Source organism: Choloepus didactylus, chromosome 23 (assembly GCF_015220235.1).
Source record: "Choloepus didactylus isolate mChoDid1 chromosome 23, mChoDid1.pri, whole genome shotgun sequence".
Lineage (NCBI taxonomy): Eukaryota > Metazoa > Chordata > Mammalia > Pilosa > Megalonychidae > Choloepus > Choloepus didactylus.
In genome coordinates, this window is record NC_051329.1 from 18,555,462 (window position 1) to 18,583,326 (window position 27,865).

At 40.6% G+C, this 27,865-nt stretch overlaps 1 protein-coding gene across 6 annotated transcripts in view; it reads right to left on the reverse strand.

The window, feature by feature from the left end:
• The window catches only part of CIT (citron rho-interacting serine/threonine kinase), a 176,586-nt gene that overhangs the window by 24,661 nt on the left and 124,060 nt on the right, over positions 1-27,865 (reverse strand). For 3 of the 6 annotated variants that reach the window (XM_037816691.1, XM_037816689.1, XM_037816688.1), the window contains exons 24-35: positions 23,558-23,611; positions 17,013-17,210; positions 16,328-16,521; positions 13,762-13,897; positions 11,771-11,875; positions 6,909-7,049; positions 6,351-6,458; positions 4,645-4,807; positions 4,198-4,362; positions 1,332-1,469; positions 603-783; positions 332-423 (exon numbers count right to left, since the gene is read on the reverse strand). In XM_037816691.1, coding sequence (XP_037672619.1) covers positions 332-423; positions 603-783; positions 1,332-1,469; positions 4,198-4,362; positions 4,645-4,807; positions 6,351-6,458; positions 6,909-7,049; positions 11,771-11,875; positions 13,762-13,897; positions 16,328-16,521; positions 17,013-17,210; positions 23,558-23,611 — 1,675 coding nt within the window. Of the gene's footprint in view, positions 1-331; positions 424-602; positions 784-1,331; positions 1,470-4,197; positions 4,363-4,644; positions 4,808-6,350; positions 6,459-6,908; positions 7,050-11,770; positions 11,876-13,761; positions 13,898-16,327; positions 16,549-17,012; positions 17,211-23,557; positions 23,612-27,865 lie in introns of all 6 variants that reach the window. The other 3 variants (XM_037816693.1, XM_037816692.1, XM_037816687.1) reach the window with 2 other exon arrangements.

The following is a 27,865-nucleotide window of genomic DNA, read 5'->3' on the forward strand; positions in this document are numbered from 1 at the left end:
ATAAAAAAAAAATAAAATGTGTCAGATGAGTAGCACAAATTTCTGATGACGATGCAGATTTATGGGTTAGTTGACTGAGGCAGAAGTTCTCTGAAGGTGTATTAGCAGGTAGAATCTTCAGGGCAGCCCCCTGCAGGTTCTTCAGAGGGGAGACCTATAGATGCGAGTATCGGACCAATAACCTTTAGAGAAGTGATTGGGCTTTTAATTTTCAAAACTGGAAAACCGTAGAAGGCTTTCAATGCAGTCCAAAAAACCAAGCCTTCATGCCAACACTCGGACACCTGGGTTAACCACGTGCAACGAAATTCCCCCTGAATTATTAATTTACCTTCTCTGGCTTCGTTGTCATAAATTAGGACTTTAGATCCTTCCAGGACAATGTACTTCCTGTCCCAGCCTTGCTGGCCTCGTTTATTGTTCCTGGAAAAATAAAGATTTTAAGGAAACACATGTAAACTCAGATGAGTCGGGCTGGAGGAAGGAGCAGGGTGGGGAGGGGATCCTAGAAAAGGCACGTGCCTGGAGACACCAGGAACGGAAGGAGCTTGTGGACTTCCACGCCAGCACCCGCCCTGGCCCCGGTCGCCCTACAGTGATACCTGGGCACTTTCATCCACCCTTCCAGGTGCAAGGTGCTGCTGGGCTCCTTGGCCTGGAGACCTGGGGAGTTCATTTTGTCACGGCAGAAGGCCTCGGTGAAGTGTGTGGCGTATTCAGCGGGCAGGCCGCAGGTCGCTGGCAAGCACGTGGAGCACTTGGGATGACACATCACCTGGCATTCTAGGGGAGAGCAGGTGGCAACCTGAGCACTCGCTCAGCCAGTCCTGGAAGTTCCCTTCCTCCGCCAGCCAAGCCCAGGTCTCCTCCAGCCCCTGCCCCAGGCCCTAGAAATCTGGCCCCAGTCACCCAGGTAATCTCTGTGCTTTCCCAGGTGCTAAGCCCTGCAGAGAAGAAACGAGAGCCAAGGGCTCTTAACTCAGTTTCCCTGGCTTCTCCCAGGGCTGCCCACAAGCAGGTGTGCAACACATTTGCACATTTCAGCTGGGACCACGCAGAGCCTAAAGGGAGGGAGAGACCAGCCTGACAAAAACGGGGATGGAAATTAGTGAGGTTGAAGGCATTTTGCAGAGCAGGTTGCAGTCAGGAGCTGAAGATAGGCATAAACTCACTCCTTTAAAAGGGAAAAATAGTGTCCTCCCACTGATACTAAAAGCTTGAAAATGAAAGTGCCATCTAAGGAGGAATAAAAACACTCAGCCCTGCACCTGACAGATTTGTTAGTGGAAAGGCACAGGTGCCCACTGTGAACCCACAGCAGCTGCTCTTACCAAGACATTTGGATGCCTGGCGTCCGAAGTGCACAGTATCCAGACACACGGCACACTTGGTGGCTCGCATGTTCAGTCCCACGTTAAATCGGTGAGGGATATTGTGGTGCATGCGCTCCTTAAGACGCCGACTAAATTCTGGAAGAAAATGTTTTAAAAATCATGAGGGCTGCAAATGCCACCATCAACGAGAAAAGAGACAACCCACAGGATGGAAGAGAGCATCTCTGGTAAGGGACTTGTATCTGGAATATATAAAGAACACTTACAACTCAGCAATGAAAAGACAACCCAGTTTGTAAAATGGGCAAAGGAACTGAATAGATAATTCTCCAAAAGATACATAAATAGTCAATAAGCATATGATCACCACCTCATTCATCATTAGGGACAGGCAAATCAAAACCATGAGATACCATTTCACATCCACCAGGGGGGCTGTAATGAAAACGACAATAACAAGTATTGGTAGGGTCTTAGAGAAATTGAAACTCTCACACACTGCTCCCTGTATATGGTGCAGTTGCTTTGGGAAAGAGTTTGGCAGTTCCTCAAAAAGTGAAACATAAGAGTTACCATATGGCCCATTAATTCCACTGCTAGGTATATAACCAAGAGAAATGAAAACATATGTCCACATGAAAACCTGTGCATAAATGTTCAAAGCAGTATTCATGACAGTCGAAGTGTGGAAACAACCCAAATGTCCATCAAAGATGAATGGATAAACAAATGCAGCATAGCCACAATGGAATATTCTTTAGCATAACAAGGAATGAAGTCCTGATACATGCTACAACATGGATGAACCTTAAAAACATATGCTAACTAAAGGAAGCCAGTCACAAAAGACACATACGTAATTCCACATGTATAAATGTCTAGAATAGACAAACCCACGGATGATGATTACTAAGGGCTAGAAGGAGGGGGTGGGGGAGTGACTGTTAATGAGTATGAGGTTTCTTCCTGGTGGGATAAAAATGTTCTAAAATTAGATTGTAGTGTAACAGGGTTACACAATCCTGTGAAGTTACTAAAAAATAATTAAATTATACACTTTAAAAATGGATGAACTGTATGGAAAATAAAACTTAAATCATTAGGACAGGTTAGTACAGATTTTGAAACTATTTTAACACTAACAGATGAATCTGGATTTATGTCAATCAACTTAAATTCTCTATTATCAGTTATTTTAGGAATTAGGGTTTATTTAAGAATCATTAGGACAGGTTAGTACAGATTTTGAAACTATTTTAACACTAACAGATGAATCTGGATTTATGTCAATCAACTTAAATTCTCTATTATCAGTTATTTTAGGAATTAGGGTTTATTTAAGAGCACATTACTGGTATTAGATTGACTGTAGGATATCATAGATGTTTGTGGACATACAGAAAAACAATAGCTTTCTAAATCAATTGTTTGTAAACGCTTTAGCTGTGAAAGCTTTGTCTTCTAGATGAGATATCTAAGAGCATCTCAGAACCCAGTTTAAAAATCATTATAATGAAGCACAGAATTTTTAATTGTTAAATATATAAACTGATGGAATTCTCCCTTTATGTGCAGTTCATGAACAACCTCCTTTTGTTAAAACCCCAACTTTTCAGTCTCGGAGAACGGATTCTTAAATTTATATTCCAACCTGTTCAAATTAACGAGACTATTTTTTCCATTCAATAGGCCCCCTCTCAAGAGTGACCCAGTTAAAGGCAGCCTTGAATAGAGAGAAAAGAATGCAAATGTCTGAATCCCACAGTGGAAGATTCGCCTTATAACATCATCCCCTTCCTTCATCTTGCAAGGAATAAATAACATGAGGGCACGCTGACAACTGCGGAGGGGATTACGATACTTCGGGCAACCTTGTCAACTGACACCTGGGCCAGAACCGTGGCCATCACCTCCGCGTCACCATCCTCATTTTGATGACTTTAGGAGCAAAGCTCTTTGATTCAAGATGTTCCATCAGCATAGGAACAAGATGACATTGTCTTTTAAGAAACAACAACAAAGCACCATCAAGACTTACAACTAAAGGAGATTTGGTTGGGACACCATGCTGGCTAAGCCACAGCTCTACTCCCTTCTCCCGAAGGCTGGCTGAACTGCTTTTCTTAGCCTTTTTTAAGTCCTTTTCATCCGTAGATGAACATGAGTACTTTCGAGAGCACAAAGAAAATTCCTTACACCATTGGTGGGAATATAAATTGGCACAAACTACCAACACTGAAAAGGCACATAACCTCTAACCCAACGATTCATTTCCCAAGAATTCATGCTACAGTCATAAAACCCACAGAGGCACAGGGTACTGACTGCAGGGTGGGCTTTAGGGTAACAAGGGAGTGGAAATAACTTAAATGCTCATCAAGAGGGGCCTCATTCGACAGCTGAACGGGGCGTCAGCCCAGGATGAAGTACTGTGCGGTCCTTTAGAAGAATGAGGTGGATCCATCAGTGCTGATACGAAACACTCCAAGACAACATTTTAACTGAAAGAAGAAAGGTCTCTTATGGTGTATAGCATAGTGTGGCATAATTTTTATAAAAGAAAAAAGGACTGAGATAAATATATACATTTATTTCCTTGGACTTTAAAGATACACTTACATAGTACAAGACAATATGAGTGATACAGACATAGGGTGACTACTTATGAAGAATACAAAGGTTGGAGACAATGGTTGACTCTGGGCAAGGGAACAGGGGATTGGGGAGGGAAGAGACTCACTTTTTACTCTTTATCCCTTTGTATCTCTTGTAATTTTTAACCACAGGCCTGCATTTCTTACTCGATTAAAAAAAAAAAAAAAAAAAAAGGCAACAAAAACGCAGTGGCCCCCCGAGGACATACCCTCCGGAGTTGAAGACTCCTTCCTGCGGCTGGACGGCGGGGCGAGCAGGCTCATGGCACTGGGCTGGTGCTCAGGCGACCGCACGATGGCAGACATGGCGATCTGCTGCCTCGCCGTGGCTGGTGTGGACGGGTGGGGGTGGTCTGTGGCTTTCCGGTGGGCAGCTAGGGAGACACGAGCACGAGGCCTGGTGGTTAGCTGGGCCACCAAGAGAACCGGGCCAAGGGGCCCGTCCCTGCCTGGGCTGTCTTTCGAGTCCTCACAAAGACCAAAAAGACCTCAGTGTGTCACGTGGGCTACATCCAAGACGCCAGGAGGTTTTCAGACTTGGTATGCCTGGACAGAAGCTTACAGGCCATAAATAAAGAGGCTGCACTAGTCTCAACCCATCTCTCTGAGATCAGTCCTCTGCCTTTTCCGTGGTCTTAAGCAGAGAGAGTTCCTACCTTCCTCGCGGGCAGACCGGAGCTCAATGCGTGTCTTCTGGAGGGCCTCCTCTAGCTCTGCACAGCGAGCTTTCTCCTTCTCCAGGGCCACCTTCAGCTCATTGTACTGCAGAGGAACCTGTGTGGGCAAAGCAGGGTCCTCTTTCCGTCGACTAAATAAACCCTAGCAATGGAAACAGAGATATCTCCTAACTCCTGGAAACTGGCACTTGAAACTAGCTGAAGGAAATCTGACTTGGAAGGAGCAAACCGCAAAAGCCGGGCACATACTCACTGTAAGTGTATTTAGTAAAAATGGAATGTGAAGGGGGAAAAGGTTAGGCTGTGCCTCAGCCCGTTCCAGTCGGCAGAAAAAAATAGGGACGCAGAAGTTTTCACCAAAAGGGTTACAGACACTTGAATTGCCACCACCTCTTCCTTTAGCTTTCCCAAGACAGGAGAATCATTTCCTGATAGTCTTTACCCTCAAAAAAAATGGAAGTGGAGTATGAAGTCAGAAGAGATGGTTCAGAAATCACCCTTGCCTTTGAATTTGCCTCATGATGTTTGGTTACAAGACACACAGGTGAGTGTTTTAAAAATGGAACCAAAAAATTGAATGCTCAAGTAATGTCAAAACAAGGGGCTTACTTAAAAAAAGAAAAAAAAAAGGCAGATGGAAACATGTACCGTACATGAAAGAAAAAAGTAAAACCAGAATAATGTAACAGAAAAAAAAATTTAACTAAAACTATAAAGTAAAATAGAAATACCCTAAATACATCAAATGGTATAACCACATAACAGTCCGCTGCTAAAACAAAAAAGATTAAATAGCATAAGTACAGCAACATAACAGTCACACAGTGTGCAAGAAAACCCTTCCCCTGCGGCCGTCCCTTATGAGAGAGACCTGCCTCCAAATGCTGCAATCATCCCATTACAGTTAGGGCAGCAATGGAAATGTTTAGGTCAACTCTGACTTCAGTTTTCCACTCCTAGGTTTTCCAAGTCTTCCAAAGCCTTTCCTCTAAAACCTCTGCCACTGCTACCATGGTAACAACCTTTGGAAGGAAACCACAAACTCCTTAGAGACCTTTGTAGAACTGACAACTGAGAACACTGAAGCCCCTAACATGAGGGTCTAATGGTTAGGAAATCATACTGGGCTTATCGAAATAAGCCTTCCCCCATGCACCACACAAAACCCTGCCCATGGTTTTATATTTGTCGGAGTTTAAAAGGGGGCAGTGTGATACACAGTGCAGGGAACAGCTTCCTGCAGGCCCCTTCCACTCCCTGCAGCCCAGTCTCTTTAGTCAGTCGAAAGGACTAGACCAGGTGAGCTCTGCAATCTTTTCTGGAGTCCCATCTGTGTGACCTCAGAACTCTTTGGAATCCTGAATGCATAACCTATGCCTAAACCTTTCTCTCTGCATACTACCTCCCTTCCCACCTGCTTAGAAAAAAATCACTCCCTTAACGAAGAAAGGCTCTACAATTTTAAAGGCCATGAACATAAAAGTTTGTTGATTTGATCAATGATATCCTCTGATAAGAACATTCTAATTAATCTCAAAACCTGTTTTTCAACAAAAAATAAAGTGAGAACACGCACAATTTTTTTTCTGCCATGTTCTGATGATTAACTATCACAATGGCATCCACTGACTCATAAATGATCAGACAAAACTGTCAACCCCCACTTTTCAAACACTTGGACCCACCTTTTTCTTTTTAGCAGGTTGATCCATTTTGGCTTGCAGAAAATCTATGAGTTTGGTTTGTTGAGAAATAGTGCCTTCCATTTTCACCTTTTCATGTGAATAGAGAACCTAAAATTCATAAAATGAAAATAACCTCAGATCCAGGAAAAAGGTATACTTTCAAATTTAAGAATATAAAAAGTAAAGTCATTAGGATCCCAGCATAAGAAAACTCACCACGAATTGCATTGAGTCAATATGTATTTATTTAGAGCCAATCTTATTAGGAAAAAAAAAAGAATCATGAATTGATGGATAGGTCAAAATAAAAATAATAGCAAACAGCAAATTATAGAATCCAGGTGGCGGTTAATAGAGAAAACTTTCAACTTCTCTGAATGTCTGAAAAACTGCCTAATAAATTATTGAGGGAAAAAAGGGTAGATTCATGACCCTTAATTCGTATACGACATATAGATACTGACAATTTCGCCAGATGGCTTTTAGCCCCTGCAGACAGTTTTTCAGTCCATTCTCTGCCAGTTCCTACCTGAATGTTTTCTCTTTGCCGGCTCTCACCTGAATGTTTTCTAGCTGATATTCTAGATCACTCCTTTCTGTCTTCAGCAGATCAGCCCGATCTAAAGCTTCTTGTAGTCCTTGAGTCAGACGGAAAATGTGATTCTTCTGCAGGTCCATCTGCTGCTGTAATTTAGCTTGCTAGTGGGAAGAAGGGCCCAAGAAAGGCTTGACATCATACGCAACACAGCTCGTTTCCCCACGGTGCCCATTACCAAGCTAATTTCAGATATGGCACTGAAACTTTGGCTTTTGAAATCATCTCATTCCAGAATTACCAATTATCTTCTATTCCAAAATGCTGCCTGCATGGTTAAGAAGCATTTACACAGAAATCTCCAATGGCCAAACAAGTCACAGGATCCCCACAGGAATAGGAAGTCCAGGATGAGGGATGGGGTGGGGGTGGAGGGGTCTGCCTTCCCGGAGAGAGTGATAATTATGGATGTTTTGGTACTTAAGAGAAGGAGCCTTCTGAGCTGACATCTAAGGCAGTACAACTCAGTGCCATGACAATGTTCCAATGATTCATCTTTATTTTTAAGATCCCGGTTGTTGATATGGGAAATCACTGCATGCAGGCAGTGTGGAGTACGCCCAGGTAAATCCCCTCACCTCTAACTTAATAAGCACGCTGTCAGGGCGAGGGACCCCCAACTAGTGCACAAACAGGAATAATCATAGGATACATTTCTACACTGTGGAGAGGAAAAAAAAGAGGACAATCCCAGATTCAGGACTAGTGTTGTAAAACCCAGGGGAAGAAAATTCAATTTAGTATACTGGAAATAGTTTTGTGCCCAAAATCCCTCTCCAATGTTTGCAATAGAAGTCAACCAGAAATTAGGGCAGGCTATAAAGATGCTGATTTTGTGGCTCTCTTGCTTAAAATTATTTTGTTTCTAAAAAGCAGGCAAGAGTAGCCTCCCAACGAGATTGTCTGATTTCATCTAACCCCCAGGTTAGGGTCTAGCCACAGCTACTGAGGCCCGAATCTTCTCTTCCCTGGTGATCTAGGCCCTCTGCAGACTTAAGGACAGAGAACAGCTGGGGAGTGATAAACGTCACCGTGACAGTTTTCAACAGGTAATGGTAGATCTCAAAGCCCTCGGCCCCAGCAGGACAAGAACCACTGACGACCTCAGATTATGCTGGCATCCCCTGTCTTACTTTGCTGCTCTCCGCCATGTTTTTCTTTCTGTATCTACTCCTCGCCCATCCTTCATTTTGAGAGGTAGTTGGTTCCTTGATGCTTCCTGGTGTAGTGGGGGAACCCGGGTTTTGGAATCTCAGAGGCTGTGCTGTAATCCTGACTCTGACACTTCGAGTCAGCTGACCATGGGCAGCTTACATTGCCTCTCAGAGCTTCAGCTTCTTTATCTGAAAGTGGGTATAATACCCCTTTCCACAGGTTGACATACCAAATGCAGTACCCAGCATACAGGAGGCGCTTGATAAACTTTAGTATTCTCCATCCCCTTTGTGTTTCTCTCTTTCCTCCATCAAGTTCAGGTGCTCTCCCTCACTTTTCCATCTACCTTTCTCTTCCTATCGGACTCCACAAGCCTTTCCCCTCTCTTTTATTGGCTGTGACACAAAATTGTTATTTTTGTTAAATATCCGTAGTATTTGTTGAATTCTATTGTGTACTCTCAAACCTTAGTTTTCAAAGTAGGTAGACTGGATATTTGAAAGAGTAGGAAAACAAAACTAAATTAAGTTACTTTTTACTTCTGAGGGGTCCTGCCATAAAGCAAAGGACACCTGTTGCTAATTAAAGGTCACCTGTCCTGTGTGCACAACCTAGAATTTCTCAATCAAACCAAAGAATCCCCTAAAATTCAGGGGAAAAGAAAAAAGCTAAAATAACCTCTTAAAGGAAGCTATCAGTCTGCGAAGCACAAGTGATTTCTTCCACAAATTATTATCTTTAGTTTCTTCCCACTATTTTAGGACAACATTAATTACTAGGTAGGAAACAGAGAAACAAATGCTGGCAACAAGAATCTGTTTGGTGACAACCAGGCCCAAAATACATTTCTAGAATAAACACATCAACTGCCCATTAATTGTCCAAGAAACAGGCTAGTTATTTACTATAACAAAGGACAAGTAAGAGTGACATTTGGACTCTATGAAACGTTGTTCAAGACGGTTCCCCACCTTCCCAAAGAGAAGCAAATGGAGGCTTATTCACGGGTGAGTGTCAGACTAAAGGGAAGGGTTTTAGCACATGCTTAGACTTCTCCAACAATTTTCCTGGCTTAGATGAGGACAAGGGACATAGGGATTGGGAGAAAGGATGCAGGAGCTGGATGACAGAACCAGAAGGTAAAACCTGGTGGGCTGGAAGGATGGATCAAAACCAACAAGAGAAGTTCAACAGATAGATTTTGGAGCACAGACATCTGGCTGATAATTGAGTTTGAGGCAGAGGTTGCACTCGGTTGAAATCATTATGAAACAATGGCCTGTGTGCACAATCTGGAATTTCTGAATCGAACCAAAGAATCCCCTATTATTTTTTTATTATAATTATTAAACTGAACACAAACAGATCATAAAGATGTTTAAAAAAAAGAAGAAGAAAAATATGTGGCAGGGTGGGTGGTAATTTAACAGGCTGGTGGGTGTCTTGGGGTGATAAAGCTACTTAAGAGCCCAGGGGATTGCCAGAGGTTAACAATGCCCAGTACAGAGCTGGAGATATCCCCACTGTATTTGGTGATGTTCTGACCACACGGTCTTCTAGTGAGTCTCTTTGAAAATGAAAATCTACAAGAAAAGAGCATCCAAAGATTGGAGGGACTTGAAGTGTTTCATTTTGAAAAGAGAAGACAATTTGGAGTGGAAGGGCTACTTGGAGATCTGACTGTCACAGAGATAATAAAAGCAGTTATCTCATAGAATTCTCACAAGGACTATGTGAGTTAATTCATGTCAGATACTGAGGAAGACACCAGACACAGAGTAATTGCTAATTAAACATTAGTTATTTTGTTATTCATCAAGTAATTCGATTATTAACCAATATTAATCCCCTATTTCAGCTGGAGATATCAAACTACTCTCTATTGTTCTAAATGGCAGAAGGATCAGGTTGAACTACATGAAATTACTGTTTCCTAAGACTAAAACAATCAAATAACAGCAATTTCATGTTTCAACCTAATAGAACAAATGAGTGAAGGTTGTACATTTAGCTCGAAACAATAAAGGCCCAAGAATTAGAGTTGCTGAGAATGGATTGGAGTCACCATACGTCATGAGGACCGTCCGTGAGAGTGTTGCGGAAGATTCTCTACCTGGGGTAGGAGATTAACTGGACCAGGATTAGTCAATGGATTTTCATCCCTGGTATTACTTCCAACGGACCAATGATGGCTGTAAAGTGCCATGTTGAGAAAGCCTCTGAGGCCATTTTGGGCCCCAAATAAGACATTTAATGGAAAGATCTGTTAGTGAATTCTGCCATGGGCAGGGATAAAGGGGGTCCAGCCCCAACAGGAAGAGGACACCTTGGTTGAGGCCTTGGCACAGGGTCACGAAGCACCCACCACAACCAAGGATCCCACCCACATCTGGACATCAAAGATCCTTCTTTGTTCCATAATGGTTTCAACCGAATGCAACATCTGCCTCAAACTCAATTATCAGCCAGATGTCTGTGCTCCAAAATCTATCTGTGAGGCTGTGTGGAAAACTGGAAATGTTCTCATGCAGTTTAGAAGTGAGAACGAGGGGACTGAATCAGGATTCTGACTTTCTATTCCTAGCACTGTTACTGACTCACCACATAACCTTGGACCAAAGTACTGAGCTGTCAGGGCCAACTCTCCCTCCACAAAAGGAAAATAGGACAGGCAAGATCACTGGTTATTTCTGTTCTTTCTGTTCCCAACATGTGCCCAAAGTGGGGATTTGCCTATTCATCCCAGATAAAAGATGATCGTTTTCTACTTGACCACCATGTAGATTTTTTTTTTATTCCTGTTAAAAGGTGCCATCTTTGGTAAACTTCTCACTCATACTTTTTAAATCATCATTTTATAAAACCTATCATATGGGCCTGCAAAATTTGCAGCACACTTTTTAAACACAGTAGCCTAGCAATATTATTTCTATCAGCAGAGACCTCTGGAGCTATGGGTATCACACAGCAAAATCTCAATTAACCAGAACAGAACATTCTGGCTAATTGAAACGTCAGGCTCTCCAGGTGTTAAATACAAAACCAAATCATAAATGATGCAACTTATAGGGCTTTGGCTGTAAGTGGGCAGCAATCATCAATTTAAATAGCGACTTTCAGAATTCTGTTAAAAAGTCCAGAAAATAACATAAGGGATGAGGTTTAGGAAATCGTTTGAGTTTTTCACTTTATGTCTCAAAAGTAGGGCACAGATTTTTAATTGAATTAATCAGCTGTTCTAGCATCTTCATGAAATTTGTGACTCAGCATAATCTGATCAAGTCTATGCCCTGTACATTAAGATAATTTACATGGATGTTCCATCAGCCTGAAAAACTTACTAAACTTTGTATATCAGCTCTAAAGGAAAATTTAACTCAATATTCATTCACCTGTCTATTTAATAAGCTTTTATTTGGCACGTTCTTATTCTAATGCTCAACAACCTCTTAAGCACCATGTAGGATAAAGATGAAAAAGAGACCCTCTGCCTTCATGACACATTCTATAATGTGTTAAATACCTTAAAGAATGCATTAAATTATCTTACACTTCTTTGAAATAACAGCTTCAAAATCTGAGTGTCTAATTTGGATCTGACCACTGAATACAACAAATTTTTACTTTCGCAACTCCACCTGGTTCCACTTACCAAGTATTTTAAACTCACCTCTTCCAGAAGCCTTTGCTTGAGCTCTCGTTCAGTCTCCAGTTTTTGCTGCAAGCTTCGGGCATTCATTTCAAGCATGGCATGCTTCTTTTCCAGGTCATTGAGCTGGGCATTTGGAAAAATTAGCCATGATACCACAGTTAGGAATGTTAGATGCTGACGACTTTTATAAATATCCACAGACTTCCACATATAAAGAATAATCAGGTTCTAAAGTTTGGAAAATAAATGTTATTATCGTTGTTTTAAAAAATATCCCACAAAAGTCCATGTCATAGGTAAGTCTTATAGAGTTTAGTGATGAGGCCTAGAAACGATGTCTAAGGAACAGGCCAAATATATAGCTGTAACAAATTCTAAGAGGATGACCGACAAGCCGCAGCAGAATTTAATCACATGATCATATGCTGAATGCTTTGGGGATCAAAGGATGGACAATCTCTCTCAAGCAATTTGCATTAGGTCAGAAAGGCAGAGGGTGGTCACAGTTAGACAAGTACAAAGAATGCTAAGTCTGATAAGAGAGGTATGGAGAAGAGAAATTCATCCTGATTAGGCGAATGTCAAGAAAAAATGGTATCAGAATGTCTGATGCCTTAAAGGACAGGTAGGTCTTTGTTATAGAACACTTTAAGAAGAGTGAAGGAGAAAAGAATATTCTTCATGTTAAACATAAAAGGGCTAATTTTATTTCTAAATAACAAATTTTCTAACCTATGGTTTGAAAAAAAAAAAAAGATAAGCTAAAATATCAAACAATTCAAGGCTGGCAAACTCTAGCCTTGATTGAATCCAATAATTCTACTTCTATGAATTTCAGGTAAGAAAATAACCACAAATGTCCACAAAGATTTATGTTCATCATAGTGTCATTTATAATGGTAAAAAATTGGAATAAGCCTAAATATCCAACACAAGAAGAATGATTAAATTAGGTACATCCATACAATGTAATACTATTCGGTTGATTTTTTTTAATTGCATATTCAAAGAATATTCAATAATTCAGGAAAGCCTCCAGACATATGTTTAAAAACAAACAAAAAAAGATGTAAAACTGTATATATAGAAAGAACCTAAATTTATAAAAAAGCTGTTTGTATATGTATGTACATATACGTGTGTATAAACATACACATGCAAAGAAAAGACTGCAAATAAATTCACCAATAAAACACAGTGGTGTTGGATCGTCAGTCATTTTTTTCCTTTGCTTTTCTGTGGTTTCTAAATCTACAATGACCTCAAACAATTACTTTTATAATTAGGAAATAAAAGTTATAAAAAATACAAAATTCAGATTGTCACTTCATCTTAGGTGTGTGGGAGAATGTATGTGTGTGTCCCTGTGTTTATAAATACAATTTCTCTAGTCTTCACTTTTGTTATCTGTAAGTTGAAACACCTATTCTAAACGCTCTTTCAAGACTATTAGATAAAATCTCCATAACACTGAACATCGCCTTGTAAATATAACGTGGAGTGTTACATGGATAGAACCTGTGTATCTCCACCGTGAAATTCTGAGGACACACATCCACTATCAGGGCCTGTCCTGCCTTGAACTTGGAATACAGAGAAGCTGAGCTGCCTGTTATTGGGGTAAGGGGAGTGGACATTATCGGTCTTTGCCACCAAGCACTTCCCAAGGATGCTTGACATTAAATCCATAAAGTTTTCTAGAAATGAGATGCCAGAAAACAAGAGAGCTGTGCACTCAGATCAACATTCAGACTTCGGAGGCCCTGACGAGCCAGTGTGAAGAACTCACTGACCGACACGAAAGGCCTGCACCTGCCACACCTCCCCACGTTACTGCCAACCAAGGACGCCCCAGGATGAAGCACCCCTGGGTGACATTTCTGGAGTGGGCAAATGTATGTTTATGAAACATGTTTACTATGGATTGCGTTTGACTTTCTGTCAAGCACACCCTCTAAAAGAAGGAAATGAAAATGTTTTCCTGAAAGGCAGACGGAATGGATGCTGACCTTGTCAGAAAGGCTCTCGGCTTTCAGCTTCTGTTCCTTGAGAGCCTGCTGCAGGGCGAGAATCTCGGCCTTATGTTCCTTCACCGCCAGCTCCACCACTTGGCGTGACTCGGTGATCCGCTGATCAGCTCTCACCCTGGCAGAAAAACATAGGCCCGCTTTCAGACGTCCCACCATCACCAATCTGGAGAAAGAAAGGCAGCCCAACTCTATTCTTGATAGATACCCAACTCTGACTCCTAGCTCCAAATTATGTCCTCTTTCCAAGGGCTAATGGAGAGAAGACTTGCCCAGCTTTAGGTCTTCAGTAAAAATACCCTTAGAAGGTAAAGGCTCTGTGAGTGCTCATTCGGAAAGGCTGAAGGGGAAGGGGCATTTACAAATGCAGCTGGGCTAAAATGGATGGGTCAAGACTGTCACATGCTCCCATGGGAGTAGAAATGGAAAGAGTCCCAGGTCCCACTGAGGGACCACAGGGTGCAAAGCAGCATGGGAGAGTCCATTCGAGAAATTCTCCTTAAAGCATATAAAAGAAGTTAAGTGTTTGGGGTGCTCAATAAGAAACAGAAACTTGAATGTATCTGCAAATAAGGTTAGAGAAAAGAAAACCAAGAAGGAAACTGGAAAAAAATCACTCCCCTTCCTCATTTATGCTTTATATTTTCCCATTTCCACACTTTTGCTTATACAGTCTCCTCCATCGGGAATACTCTCCTTCCCTACTTTACATACTCAAATCTTTCTCAGCCTTCGAGGCTTAACTCAAATGCCATCTCCTCCAGAAAGCCCTTCCCAGTCTCTCCTCCCAAAAGTAACTGCTCCTGGCTCTGTATTCCCAAAGCATAAATATAGTTCTCTCCTGGCACATGCCATGCTCTAGTTTAAGAGATAAATATTTGAATGCATAGTTTATCTCCTCCACTAGACTCTTAACCTCTCGAGGACGAGGATTAAGGACTATATCTTACTCATCTTGCTATCCCACTTAACACCAAATTAGAAAAAAAAAAAAGGAAAAGGCAAGATCTTTCTCAATTACTCCACAAAGACAACATGAAATATCTTCTCAAGCACGGCAGACACGGGTTGTATTTTTCTTGATACTGAAGTCAGATTTCTATCTCCAAAACTGTTTCTGAAGGACCCTAGAAACAGCTGGGCGAGGAACTGGACTTGAGGATGGGGAGGAAGAGGGTCTGTGTGAGATCAACCAGAACTGACAGTGAGGACCAGGGGGAGCTCACGAGTTAACAGAGGGAAGCAGGAACAGGAATCTTAAATAGTAACCGATCATGTCAATAAACACCCGCAGCAGGAGGATGTCCAAGAGGAAAGATTTCTACCAGTTTCTCTTGGAATTTGAGGGTTTTCGGCTTTTGCCTCCGATCTTTTCTGGCTCAACTGAACTTAGCACAGATTATTCATCCAATACTTTCATTTGAGCCTATTATGACCAAGCAAATGTGGAGACACCTGAGTCTGATAGAGTCCAATTAGGTGATAAATATTTCTATGCATAGTTCGTCCTATCTAAGGAGTTCAGAGTATCTTAGGGAGGTAAGGTTCAGAAGAAGGCAGCATTATGAAGGATGGACACAGTTCAGTTGTGCAGATGGGGTCATAAGGCCGACACTAACTCATATTGTGCCTTTGTGCAAACTGGAAAAGGCATTCTTCTTGAAGACAATTTATTTTCATCTACGGGAAAAATGTCATAATTTACTGATTTTGTTAGAACAAAACATATTCCTGCCATGAGCTGTAAAACCGTCACAGTGAATCTTCAAACCTATGATGTCTTCAATGTGCAGTATACAACCTACAGAAACGCGGCCCCGGGAGGAAGGGGATTCTATGCTAAGGGAACCATGGAAACACAAGAAAGAAAGCTGAGGGAAGATACTGCCTTATTATTACTATTTCCTACCAAGAATGGAAAAAAAAAAACAAAGCAAAAAATAAATGATTCTTCTTGTCAACTGGAGGCGACTTTTCCCCCTAGGGGACATTAGGCAATGTCTGGGGACATTTTTGCTTGTCACATCTGGGGAGGGGGTGCTACTGGCATCTAGTGGGTTGAGGCCAGAGATGCTGCTCAACATTCTACAACGAACAGGACAGGCCCCACAACAAAGAATTATCCAGTGCAAAATGTCATAAGGCTAAGGTTGGGAAACCCTGGTATAGAGAAGAGTAGCATTACACATGAGCAGGATTAAAATGGTGAGGGTCTTGCTATGGTGACAATGATAAGAAACCTGATAAAATATCTCTGTGAGGAAAACATTGAGATATTTGTCCACTCTGTCTCCCAGGTCTCTGTACTGGATAAACGGACACAGCTATCAACACAAAATCCAAATGACACAGTCCATATTCACAATCGGGGTGACCGAATCATCTCAGTCTGCCCAAGACTTTCCCATCTTTGGCACTGAAAGTCTCATGTCCCAGGAAACTTCTCAGTCCCAGGAAAGCTGGGACAGTTGGGCACCCTGTTCAAAGCTCTCAGGAAGAACCTGCTGAAGTCACCTGTCATCGGCTTTCTACAAACAAGAAGTCCCACCTGCTCTGTTTCTCAGTGTCCAACATCCTCTGTAACTCTCGAACCCGACACTCGAACTGGGACTTCTCATCACCGAGGACACTCCTCCATGCCTCCCACTGCCGCTCCTTTTCCAGCAGCTCATCATTCAGGGCTTCCAAATCCATGACCTGCTCCTCCAGCATCGTGCACGTGGTCTTCAGAGCCTCCATCGTCTGCAAATCAGTACCACTGAGTTGTGCCTTGTATCAAACAAGGATTTCCTGGATGTTACATTTGTCACATCAGCTCCAGAAAAGCAAAAGTTTCTAACCACAGTCTGACATACAGCTTACTTTTTCTTGTACTACCCAAGAGGAATGGACAAAAATGAGTGAAAGGCCATTTCTGCCAACATCTTAAAGGCAGAGAACTCAAAGCAAGGCCAGAGGAAAGAGTCCAAATTAAAAAATAACATGGCCTCTACCGGCCTCCCAGTGATTCCATTTTAATCCTAATTTTTCAAATTCCAAATTAAGAGACAACATACACATTTAAAAGCCATTTTTGAAGCCCCGAAGCCTACTACAAAACACAAAAATGATTGTAGTAAGAGCCTATTTACTACATGACGAACACTCGGGAGAAATGCATCGGGGACTTGCTCTAAAATCTGAAGGGGCTCAAAGTCCTCCAGGGATCCCATGACACTGTTTGTCCACCTCACCTGCTTCTGGCTGGTGAGCTGCATCTCTCGCTCAGTGATTTCGCGGCGGAGATGGTCCACTTCACTCCGCAGCTGCACTATCTCATCGCTGGCGCCAGAAGCCTCATCGAGTTGTTTGGACAAGTAGAAGTTTTGGTTGTTGAGCTCGGCGTTGTCCTCTGTCAGCTGGTTTAGCTGCTCTTCCAGGTCAGTGATTACCTAAAACAGAAAAGGAACCCAGTTATATACCAAGCAGGTCACGTTTAAATAAGAAAATACTTCTAGAGTCATCGACGTTTGAACATAAGTGACACCAGCAATCAATGTGCAGCTAATGTGTCTGCACCCATCCCTGCAAGCCAAATCCAAGCTCCCACTACCACCTGCTTAGCTCTAACGCACACGTTGTTAGAGAAAGGAAAAGTCTCAGTCTCTAACTCAGGGTTCATCTGGAAAATGAGGCAAAAGCAAATCAATAAAAAGTGACTGCTGGATGGAAGGGACAACTTTGAATGAGATCAAGTTAATGAACGATAATATAATGTGGGAAATGCAAATGGAGCAGAGAGGAATAATGATGAGAGTCAGGTATCACAATCTGCTAATTATGCTAAAAATGGCCATGACACCATCTATGGAACATTATAATTTGAGATGGTCCTGCAGTTTTAGAAAACAAAATAAATTTCTTACCAAGAAAGACTGACAGTGAAGGGCACTAAGAGTTATTTTAATAATATCATGGGCAATAAATTTAATTCCATGTAACAAAGGAAGAAAAAAAAAAAAAACTTAAGGAAAGCTCAGAATAGTCCTGATAATACAATATTACATCCCTTTAATGATTTTAATATACAGTTACTTATCAGAAAATGGAAAGACAGGTATATGAAATTGTCATTTTAGTGAGAGAGATTTAATCTAGTTTTCCTAAATTATTTCTCTGCTCAATGGCAGAATGACTTCAATTTCAGTGTATTCAGCTCCTATTCTCTTTGCTAAGGTTCAGTATCAGCGTTTAACCACAGATTTTATACATAATGCTTTAGAAATTTAAGGGCCATTTTCTAATAATAGTTGGAATGAGGCACACAGGCAGTAAATTAAATTTTATTTAACAAAACAGAAGTAAATTAAAAATAAATGCTTTTAAGTCTACAATTGTTCCCAATTTCCAAACCTAGAGTAGAGTCAGTTTACCGGACATTGCCATTGTTTCCACAACTAATCTCCTATTTTGACCTCCTTTGATTATCAATTAAAAAAATAAATCTTCCCAGGCACACAGAATTAAAGAACATCAAGTAAGTACATTTGTTCAATGTGGCTTGGAAAACACAGTTTTTCCTTTTGTTAACTGAGCTGATAACCTTTTAACAGAGTAGTGGGCTAGAAATTTGTTTTGTTTTTTTTTTTTAAATGTAAAAAGTCATGTTAATTCCTAATTTACTTGTTTGAGGTATACTGTCAGCTATGAGGGTGAAAAAAAGATTATCTGGTCAGGTTATTAGTTAAGACTCCTTCTTCATTGGGGGGAAAAAAAATAGAAAAAAATTTCAAGTTTGTCATTCCTAGCAGTTAGTTGTGCCTCATAGGGATCCCAGTAACACCCTTTCTGTGATATTGTTAAATCTCCTAAAATTAGAAAGGATGAATAAATGATGCCTAGTAGTTAAACTGGTCTCCTTTTTGTAGTAAACTAATTCTTTATGATAGTTTTCCATCCTCAACTATGAATGCCTCCAGTTGAGAGCTGTGCTTCCTCCTATCTCTTTCTGAAGGAGGAATGAGAAGGCTGGGGAAAACTAGCCTGGCAGATATACTGTAATATGGATTCCAGAACTCCAAATAAGCCAACTTGAACCTTGCTAGGTTGGCTTCGCCATCTGTGTCTTGGAGATGAATACAATATTTACTCCCTCATCTGGGTTTTTGTTTTGTTTTGACCTCATCTGTTTCTATCTTTTTTATTTTCTTGCACACACATATTATTTTACCTTAACGTACCATGTAAAATACAAGGAATGAAAACTGATGACCAAGATGATGCTTCACCTTAAAGATTACAATGGAGCCTCTTGGGGAACCAACAGTTCTACAGAAGCTCTATTCACATAAGAATATATACTTTGCCCAAATAATTTACTTGCCAGTCAAAGACAGATTTAAGCCTCTGGGTACCCACTTCCTTTCTCTGATTCATGGGAGAAAAAAATGCAACTTATTATAAGTCCCTTTCTGCCACCTCTTCTCTTTCTCTCAAAATTAGATTATAAAGTGCTAAAGAAGAAATACTTGAGAAAAGTCAATGGGGTGTCAAGATTCTTTCTTCTCACTTCAACTGAGATGGGCCTATCAGAATAGGTCCCCATTGTCACAGGTTTGAGGGGCCTCTTGCCTCCGATTTCTATTTCCAGTTTGTGATTGCTGGTTCTATATTTGGTCATAGTCCCTACTTGGCCCTTCTGACAAGAGGAGGCTTATTGTTTGTGTGAAGCACACCCACGCAGGGATTTAAAGCATTTTAACACATTCAGACTTCTGCCATTCTGTCTGCTCCGGTCATAACATTTTAGCTTGTGGCCCTGTGTTTTGAGTTGCTGGAGTTCTGGTATTAAGTGTTAGACACCCACACACATTACTGAGACACTAAATTGATTTGAGACACAAGCAGTAAATTAAAAATTACCCATTCTAGTAAGTTGAAAAATGCAACAGTAAGAGGCAATCTTCACAATTGCCTTTGACATAGGTATATTATTCCCATTTTCCAGATGGGGAAAATGGGGCAAGAGGGAGGCTAAGTAATTTGTCCAAGATCACACTGCTAGTCAATAACAAGGTCAAAATTTGAACCCAGGCACACTCTGGCTCCAGTCTTCACTCATACCCCCTACACAATACTGCCCCCTTAACACAGGGAAAGAAGTGTTTATTCAATGTTTCTTTCAGATCCTTGCACTCAAAGTGTTGGAGAGTGAGCGATATCTACCATTCGGGATAACCCTTCTTGATCATGAACCAAGTAATGTGTAAGGCGAATTCTTAGGTCTACTTTGTGGTTATATTCTCTCCATACCAAGGACAACTGATCTGTTTATTATATCAAGTATCTGTTAACCTCTCAACCCTACAAATACAGGGTAAAAAAGATAAACTGAAAGCTATTCCCTCTCAGCAGTGAAAAAAAAAATGTGGGAGACAGCTTTATAATGCAGGTAGCCAACAGAGCTTTCTTACATGCTGTTTTCAGAGATAAGGATCTTAGTGCAGTTCTAAGAAAGAATGGGGATATAAAAAATAATCTTCTCTCAGCATTACAAAAAAAAAAAAAGAAAGAAAGAAAGAAAAGAAATCTCTGTTTGGATTATCGGTTGCCTTTTCAACACTGGCATGTAAACCTCGTGGTTCTAAGAAGTAAATGTAAATCTCTCGTTATCTGTCTGGGAGACCAAGCACAGGAAATGTTACCAGGTGAATGTCCAATGGCATACTGGGGGTGAAGAAACCAGTCAGATGATCAGCAACAGACTAAAAAGACACAGGACTGAAGTCCTATTTTAATGCCTAGTTCTTTCTTGAAGGCAACTATTTGCATATTATTTATTTTTAATCTTATAGCTGACAGATTGATTCATAATTAAAACTGTGTCATATGTTTGCCCACCAACTCCCCTCTAAAACAGACTTAGGTAGGGTTTGAGGTGCCAGATTGAATCAAATCCTTTTTTTAAACCTCTTCAAAATATAGAAATGGTCTGAGCTTGAAAATCTTACTGTTCATGAGCTTTGGAAAAGATGCTTCCTGGGAGCTCCTATTGATTATTTTATGCAAGTTCCCATAATAATGAAGAAGACACTTCCTGAGCAGAGACCATCCTGGGTAGCTCCTAAAAGAAAGGAATATCCAGCACTCTCTTCTGAAGTGTCTTTAAAGCGACCTTTGGACTTGCAAACGTATAACCAAGACCAAATTTGACTCTTGCTGCTTAATGTTTTTCTAAAGCAGTGGTTTTCAAGCTTTTTAAAGTAGCAGAACCATTTTCCAAAGAAAAGATTCTATTGTTTAATACTTTCCAAGGGCCAAGCCCTGTGCAAGCACTTTGCATGCATCACGTCACTTCATTCTTGCAGCAACCCCATGAGTCAGTATGACCAGCAAATTTCTAATTCTATGATGCAGTGTTTCCTAAGTTTTAATGTTTCTGAAATGCGGATGTATATCAGAACTAAGCTGCTGTCTCCCTTCCCTCGCCCGACTCCCAAAGAGCAGTTATCAAATTAATTATGCTTCTTACCAACAGTGGTGTTTTGGAATTAAGGAAATACAATGTCATCTCCATTTCACAGAAGAAGAAACAGAGGCTTAGAGCGTAATGTCACATAGGTTACTAAGAGGCCAAATGGGAATCTGAACCCGGTCTGCATGACTCCGGAGCCCATGGCTTGGGCCACCAAGCTCCCCAGCTGCTCTAGCCTTAATGTGGGTGGGGTCACCCTCTCAGTGTTCCCCTCCCACTTGGGAAGGCCCCCAGAGCTAAGTGAAACAAGGATGAAAGGTCACTGGAAAAAGCAAATCTGAAAGACACTGAGAGTATAAAAGTTACATAAGTTAAGAAAGCAACACAAATTAATTCTACATATTGGTGTATTCCATTAGAACTAAAACTCCAATTTTAAAAACAGGGAGTAGATTACAAAGGAAGACAAAGAAAGTTTTGGGGGTGATGGACATGCTCATTATTTTGATTGTTTTGATGGTTTCACAGGTGCATAACACATGTCAAAACTCATCAGTTTATTGTCTATCAATTATACCTCAGTAAGGCTGTAAAAAAAAAAGTTCTTATGCCAAAAAGACTGAAAAGGGAGAAAAGAGAACTCCAAATGAATGAAACAGCATCACTAAAAATACATTTTAAATATATCCAAATTTATTTTATGAACAATTAGTAATAAAAAAAAATCACCAACAAAATCTAACGTTTTATTCCGTATGCAAAATAAGAAACCAAGACAGTAAGATACTACAAAACTAGGGCAGAAGAGAACAGGACCAGAATGCACCAAAACCTTAAGGAAGGGCAGGAGAAAGAAGAGGAAATCAATGGATATTTTTAAGGTGGGCCCTCTCCTGATTCAGCCATAGGCATCAGGAAACACAGAATCTTCCAGGCACCCACTAGAGTCCAACATAGCCACATCTTGTGACCTAGCAATTCTGCTCTTAGGTATATGCTCATCAGAAGTAAGTGCTTGTAGCCCAAAAGACTTGTATGCAAATGTTCCCTTGCAGCTTTATTCATAACTGCCCCAGGTGGAAACAAGCCAAGTATTCATCAAGAGGAGAATGAGTATACAACTTGCAGCCTATATGTACACTGGAATACCACACAACAATGAAAAGGAACAAATTGCTGACAGACACAACATGGACGAACCTCACAGGCAATACATTAAGTAAAAGGCGGCAAACCCAAAAGAGTATGTCCTGTATGCTTCTATCTGTAAGAAGTTCAATAACAGGCAAACCTAGCCTATAGTGTCATCTATGGAACAGGGGAGAACTGATGAGAAGAGGTCATGAGGGAGCCTTCTGGGGGCTGAAAATATTCTGTATCTTGGTCTAGATTATGGTCACACATGTATAGACATGCAAAGATGGTACTGAGCTTCACACTTAAGATTAGTGCCTTTAGGTACTTTACTGTAAGCTAAACCTAAATTAAGGGGAAAAAAGTATATACTGTCAAGACTTAAGGTCCCCACCTACAGCAGATAAAGAGGAAGTAAAGAGTTCACTACAAAAAAAAAAAAAAAGAGAGCGCGAGAGCTAGCGGAGGTGGGAGGAATTTCTGGAAATTCACAGATAGAAATAAAACAAACAGGGGCAAGAGTACTAGAACTGACGGAGAAGTTAATAAAGCAGACAGAAAACCCAAAGAAAAGAGGTGAGACCATGAAATGAGAATACTACTCTCATCTTTTGTAGAGGGCCTACTCCAGTCCTTTGTACTAAGTTTCCAGGGACCCTACCCTATTATATAATCCATTAACGATGCTAATCTGCTTATAAAATTTACTTCCCACACTATAAATAACATCACCCAAAGAGTCCTAGAGCTTGAGGTTACATGTTAGGAAGTTAACATTTCTAGGCCCCTGGGGGAAGAGCTCCCTGGCTGTCCCCCTCTGTAGGGGCAGCGAGGTGGGGGGGCCTGCACCTGGCTCAGGCTGGTCACGGAGCCTTCAGCTTTGGGGAAGGAGTGGGAAATCCCCCGGGGACTTCCGTTGTAACTAATGAGACCTACTAGTGGTTCTGCAGGGAGAACTACTTTGACCATCCACCATATTCCTCCCCGAAACATGAAGAAATGACTTTAATTTTTTTAAAAAATTGGCAGAAACCTGTGAAAATGAGGTTATCCAGGGCTCAGAAACTCCAACTCAGAGCACTTCAAGGGGAAAGTCCGCATTGTAACTCAATCGCTGATATTATAAAGAGACATTTCTGTTCACTTCTGTTTTATTTCATATTATTTTAATCATCTTTGGGTCATACTCACAGTACAGCTGTTACGAAGGGCATCAAATTTGCGCTGGATTTCATCTCTATGTGCCTAAAAGGTAAGAAGTTGATTATAAATTTTCCGTAGGGTAGAATGCAATTTTACATGCTACAGGTCAAATACCAAGGACAGCAATTTGCCTCAAAAGCAAAGAAGGCTGTCACAGCAGCCCCAGAATCTGTTTTTTGTTTGTTTGTTTTTTTTTCAAAAAACTAATTAATCAAGTCATCCCCCCAACATGACAAATAAAGTTGCAGGACCATGCAGTGTGGAGTTAATAGCATTTAACTATTTAAACCACACGGGCACACGCTGCATTTTTATTCTCCTTCGTTTGTCTTACTCCCCATTCTAAAAAGATGAGTCATCTTTCCCTCTTCCCTCAGCTGAGCTCTCCCCAACCTACTCCCCGAGAGAGAGACACACAGACACACAGACACACGGACACACATACAAGACAACAGCAGGTCAAGGTAGGGCTCCCCCACCCCCCCAATCAAAAGCTGCTAAGATATAGAAAACCTCTGTATGGGCCCTGAGACTAATAGAAAGGCTTTCTCCGAGGCAGAGCTGCATTTATTAGGTCAGTAAGTATTCTTGAGTGCACGCTCTACCCAGTCACCAGACTCTGCAGGCACACACAGCCTCCGCTTTCCTTCTGGTGAAGGAAGATAGAAAATAAACATGTGCATGATTACAAACTGGGACCAATAGGGTCCAGGAAAAAAAAGGGGGACAGATGGGAACCAATTTAGATAGGGTGGTCAAGGAGGGCTTTTCTGAGGAGTTGACATGGACACTGAAACCTGCAGGATGATGGGGAACCAGAAAAGAAAAGGGCACAGGGAAGACAGCATTTGCCAAGACCCCAAGGCAGGAAAAGTGTCGGTGCATTTGATGGACAAAATAAAGAGAGCAGAATGGCTACAGCAGACTTTTTCAGACTTCAGGCTGTGACCCAAGAGCAAGCCATGACAAGGAGCGTTTTTTGTTTGTCTGTTTTACATGAGAATGTACCTTGGGGAGTAAAGGTAAGCACTCTTGTGGTTTTGTAGTTTTATTTCATCATCAAATTTAAGTTGCTATTTTAAGACCTTTTGTCATTTTATGTAACATTAAGAAAAACAAGCTGTCAAACGACAGTATGTCTATGTCTATATCCATATATCTATAGTCTTATGATTATAAGGTGCATTCTGGTTTCAGATACTTTAGAATCAATGAAATACTGTATATACATCCCCTTGTATTAGATTGCAAGACAAAATACATTCCTCTGTGGGTTGCAGTCAAACAGTTTTTGAAAACCACTTTGCTGGAGCCCAGCAGAAGAGGGAAAAGTAGGCCCAAGTTGATGGTGGAGAGGCAGGCAGAGACCAAGAAACATGTTGGTCCCGTGAAGAGCTTACAGTTCATTCAAAATGCAATTAATTGGAAGGAAAATAAAGGTTTTAATAGAGGAGTGACATTATCTTTTTTCTGTTTTCAGACCATTGTAGATGCTGGAGGAAGAACAGATCAAAGCAGGACAAAAGTACAAAGCAGCAAGGAAACTATTGAGGAAGTTGTTGCCATCATTCAAGAAAGAGGTGCTCGGTGGCTTGAGGACAGGTGGCAACAAAGACAGAGAGAAGTGGAGAGAACTGAGATCTTTTGGAATCTCTAGTAACAGGACTTGCTGATGCATGTAGGGAGTGAGGGAAAAGAAAAGTCAAAGGTGCCCTAACAGCCTTTTAACCTGAGAGAGAGTAACTGTTTACATACGGAAGCCCAAAGAGAAACCTAGGTTGAGGAAGAAGCAACAGTAGTCCTTCTCTTAAACAAAACAAAACAATAGTGCCTGTAAAAATGCCTATAAAACAACTAAATCAAAAGTTTTAGAGCTGTGATGTTTTCTTTAATATCTTTTTTTTTGCCATAAATTGTTATTAAAAGTTTATAACAGTGGATTAGACAGTGACAATGCAGAAGAAAAGAGTGAACGTGAAGACAACGCAATAGAAACTATCTAAAATGAAACATACAGAGGGAAAAAAAAAAAGACTAAAACAAACAGAGCATCAGTGAGCTGTGAGACAACTTCCACTGGCCTAATGTAGGTGTAATTACAATCTCTGTAAGGGGGGGTGAGGGGAGGACAGAAAAAATATTTGAAGAAATAATGGCCAAAATTTTTCCAAATTTAATGAAAACCGTAAACTCACGGACCCCAAAATTTGAATAAACTCCAAGCACAAGAAACATGAAGAAAGTTAAACTGAAGCATATCATACTCAAATCCATAAAACCTGTAATAAATAGAAAATCTTAAAGTCAGCCAGAGAAAAAGACACAACGTATGGAGAATCAAAGATGATAAAGACAGATTTCTCATCAAAATATAAACTAGAAGACAGTGGAGCAATATCCTTAAAATACTGAAAGAAAAAAAAAAAAAAAAGACATCAACCTAGAAGACTATACCCAACAAAAGTATCTTTAAAAAACAAAAATGAAGAAGACTTTAAAAAGCTGAATGGATTCATCACCAGCAGACCTATACTAGAAGTAATGTTAAAGGAAGTCCTTCAAGCAAAAGGAAAATAACTAGAAATCTGGACCCACACAAAGGAATGAAGACCACTGGAAAAATGGTAAAACAAAACAGAGAATTGCACAGACTCACAAACAGATTCATAAATAAAAATGTCCCAAATAATTAGCCCACATTTTTATGGATTGATTTAATTTTTTTCCAAAAAAATCTCCTCTTTGCCCAGAAAGAAGAAGAGAGATTTGTGAATTTCATGGGATAAGACTGCTATTTAGCCAACATGAATGTGGCTACTTGCACTATTGGTGAAATCTCTTCCAGGACCAAGCAACAGCCTCCTCTTCGTGGTCTGGCCCCAATACAACCGCCTCGAGTGTATTCCGTGATCACCAAGGACAAAGGGCAAGGATTTTTCCTTGAGGAAGAATAAGGTCCTTGGGTTAATAAACTCTGACGAAGGACCAACAAACTTTTTCTTTACAAGGTCAGGTAGTAAATATTTTTGGCTTTGTGGGTCATACACTGTTACAACCACTCAACTCTGCCCTCATAGAGTGAAAGCAGCATACACGGCACATGAACAAATACGGGTGGCTGTGTGCCAATAAAACTGTATTTACAAAAAAAACAGGTGGCAGACGGAATTTGACCCACTGACTGTAGCATGCCAACCCCCAATCTTGATGACTATTTGCAACACTTCTCGGCCTATTGGCTAAGATCAAGTGTAGACGACTATTTAGTGTAAATCTCGCAAAGACAGAATCACTAAGCTGAGAGTGAAGGCAATCCCTTCAAAGCATATGGGATGATCATAAAGAAGCTCGCTGGCCTAGACAAGGGGATGGACACCCTGTGACACTTTCTCATGTTCCACTTTCTTATTAATAGCAAAGTTCCCAAATAACGCCACACCATTAAAAACTCATTTAACTCTCTCACTGCAGTCTGAAGTTTCAATCAGTAATACTGTTTCATTGCCATTAAAATTAACCATTATGGGGCCTGGGGATCATTTTGACACATCAAATGGCAATCGTCTTTGAGGGTATACTGTAATGAACTACACCCATTACAGCTTTTGATTTATTAACTATTGTGAAGTATAAACAGAAAGTATACAACTGATCCTGTTGAGGCTCCTGGAAATACTATAAGCAATTAAAAATTATTGAACTCATCTGAGTAAGAAAATGGTGAGAAACATATGTTTTATGCTTCTTTGAAATAAGCTGTAAAACAAATACAAATGAAAAGCATAAGGGCACACTGTAGTATATATAAAGTAGTTAAATATGTAAGACAAGCTTTGGATTCTCTTAATTAAATATTTGAGTGTTAATTAGGTATTAGGTGTACTGGGAATACATATTTACATTCTTAAAAATTAGTGAGAATTCTAAAGAGCTTTTGTTTACGTTGGTTTTATCTATCTATATTTACTGGATCAGAAAACTGAGATTTTTTTTTTTCAAATGCTTTTTATTTACTAACAATAACAACATTGTTTTTGCACCATCACTGCAAATGTCAATGCAATGAAAAATGGTAAATAACATCTTAGTGTTATAATCAAAATAGTTTTAACCTCGGAGACCCTCAGGGGTTAGTGGACACCACTTTGAGAACCACCAGCCTAGGAGATGGATGGTTAACAAGGTAGAATGGGCAGGTTGCAGCCAGCCTTGCCTGAAGACTAGAGATACACACTCTTTTAGGATTATTTACGCCTTTACTCATTTTAAGGGAAGTTAAAAGAGAGAATTACAATG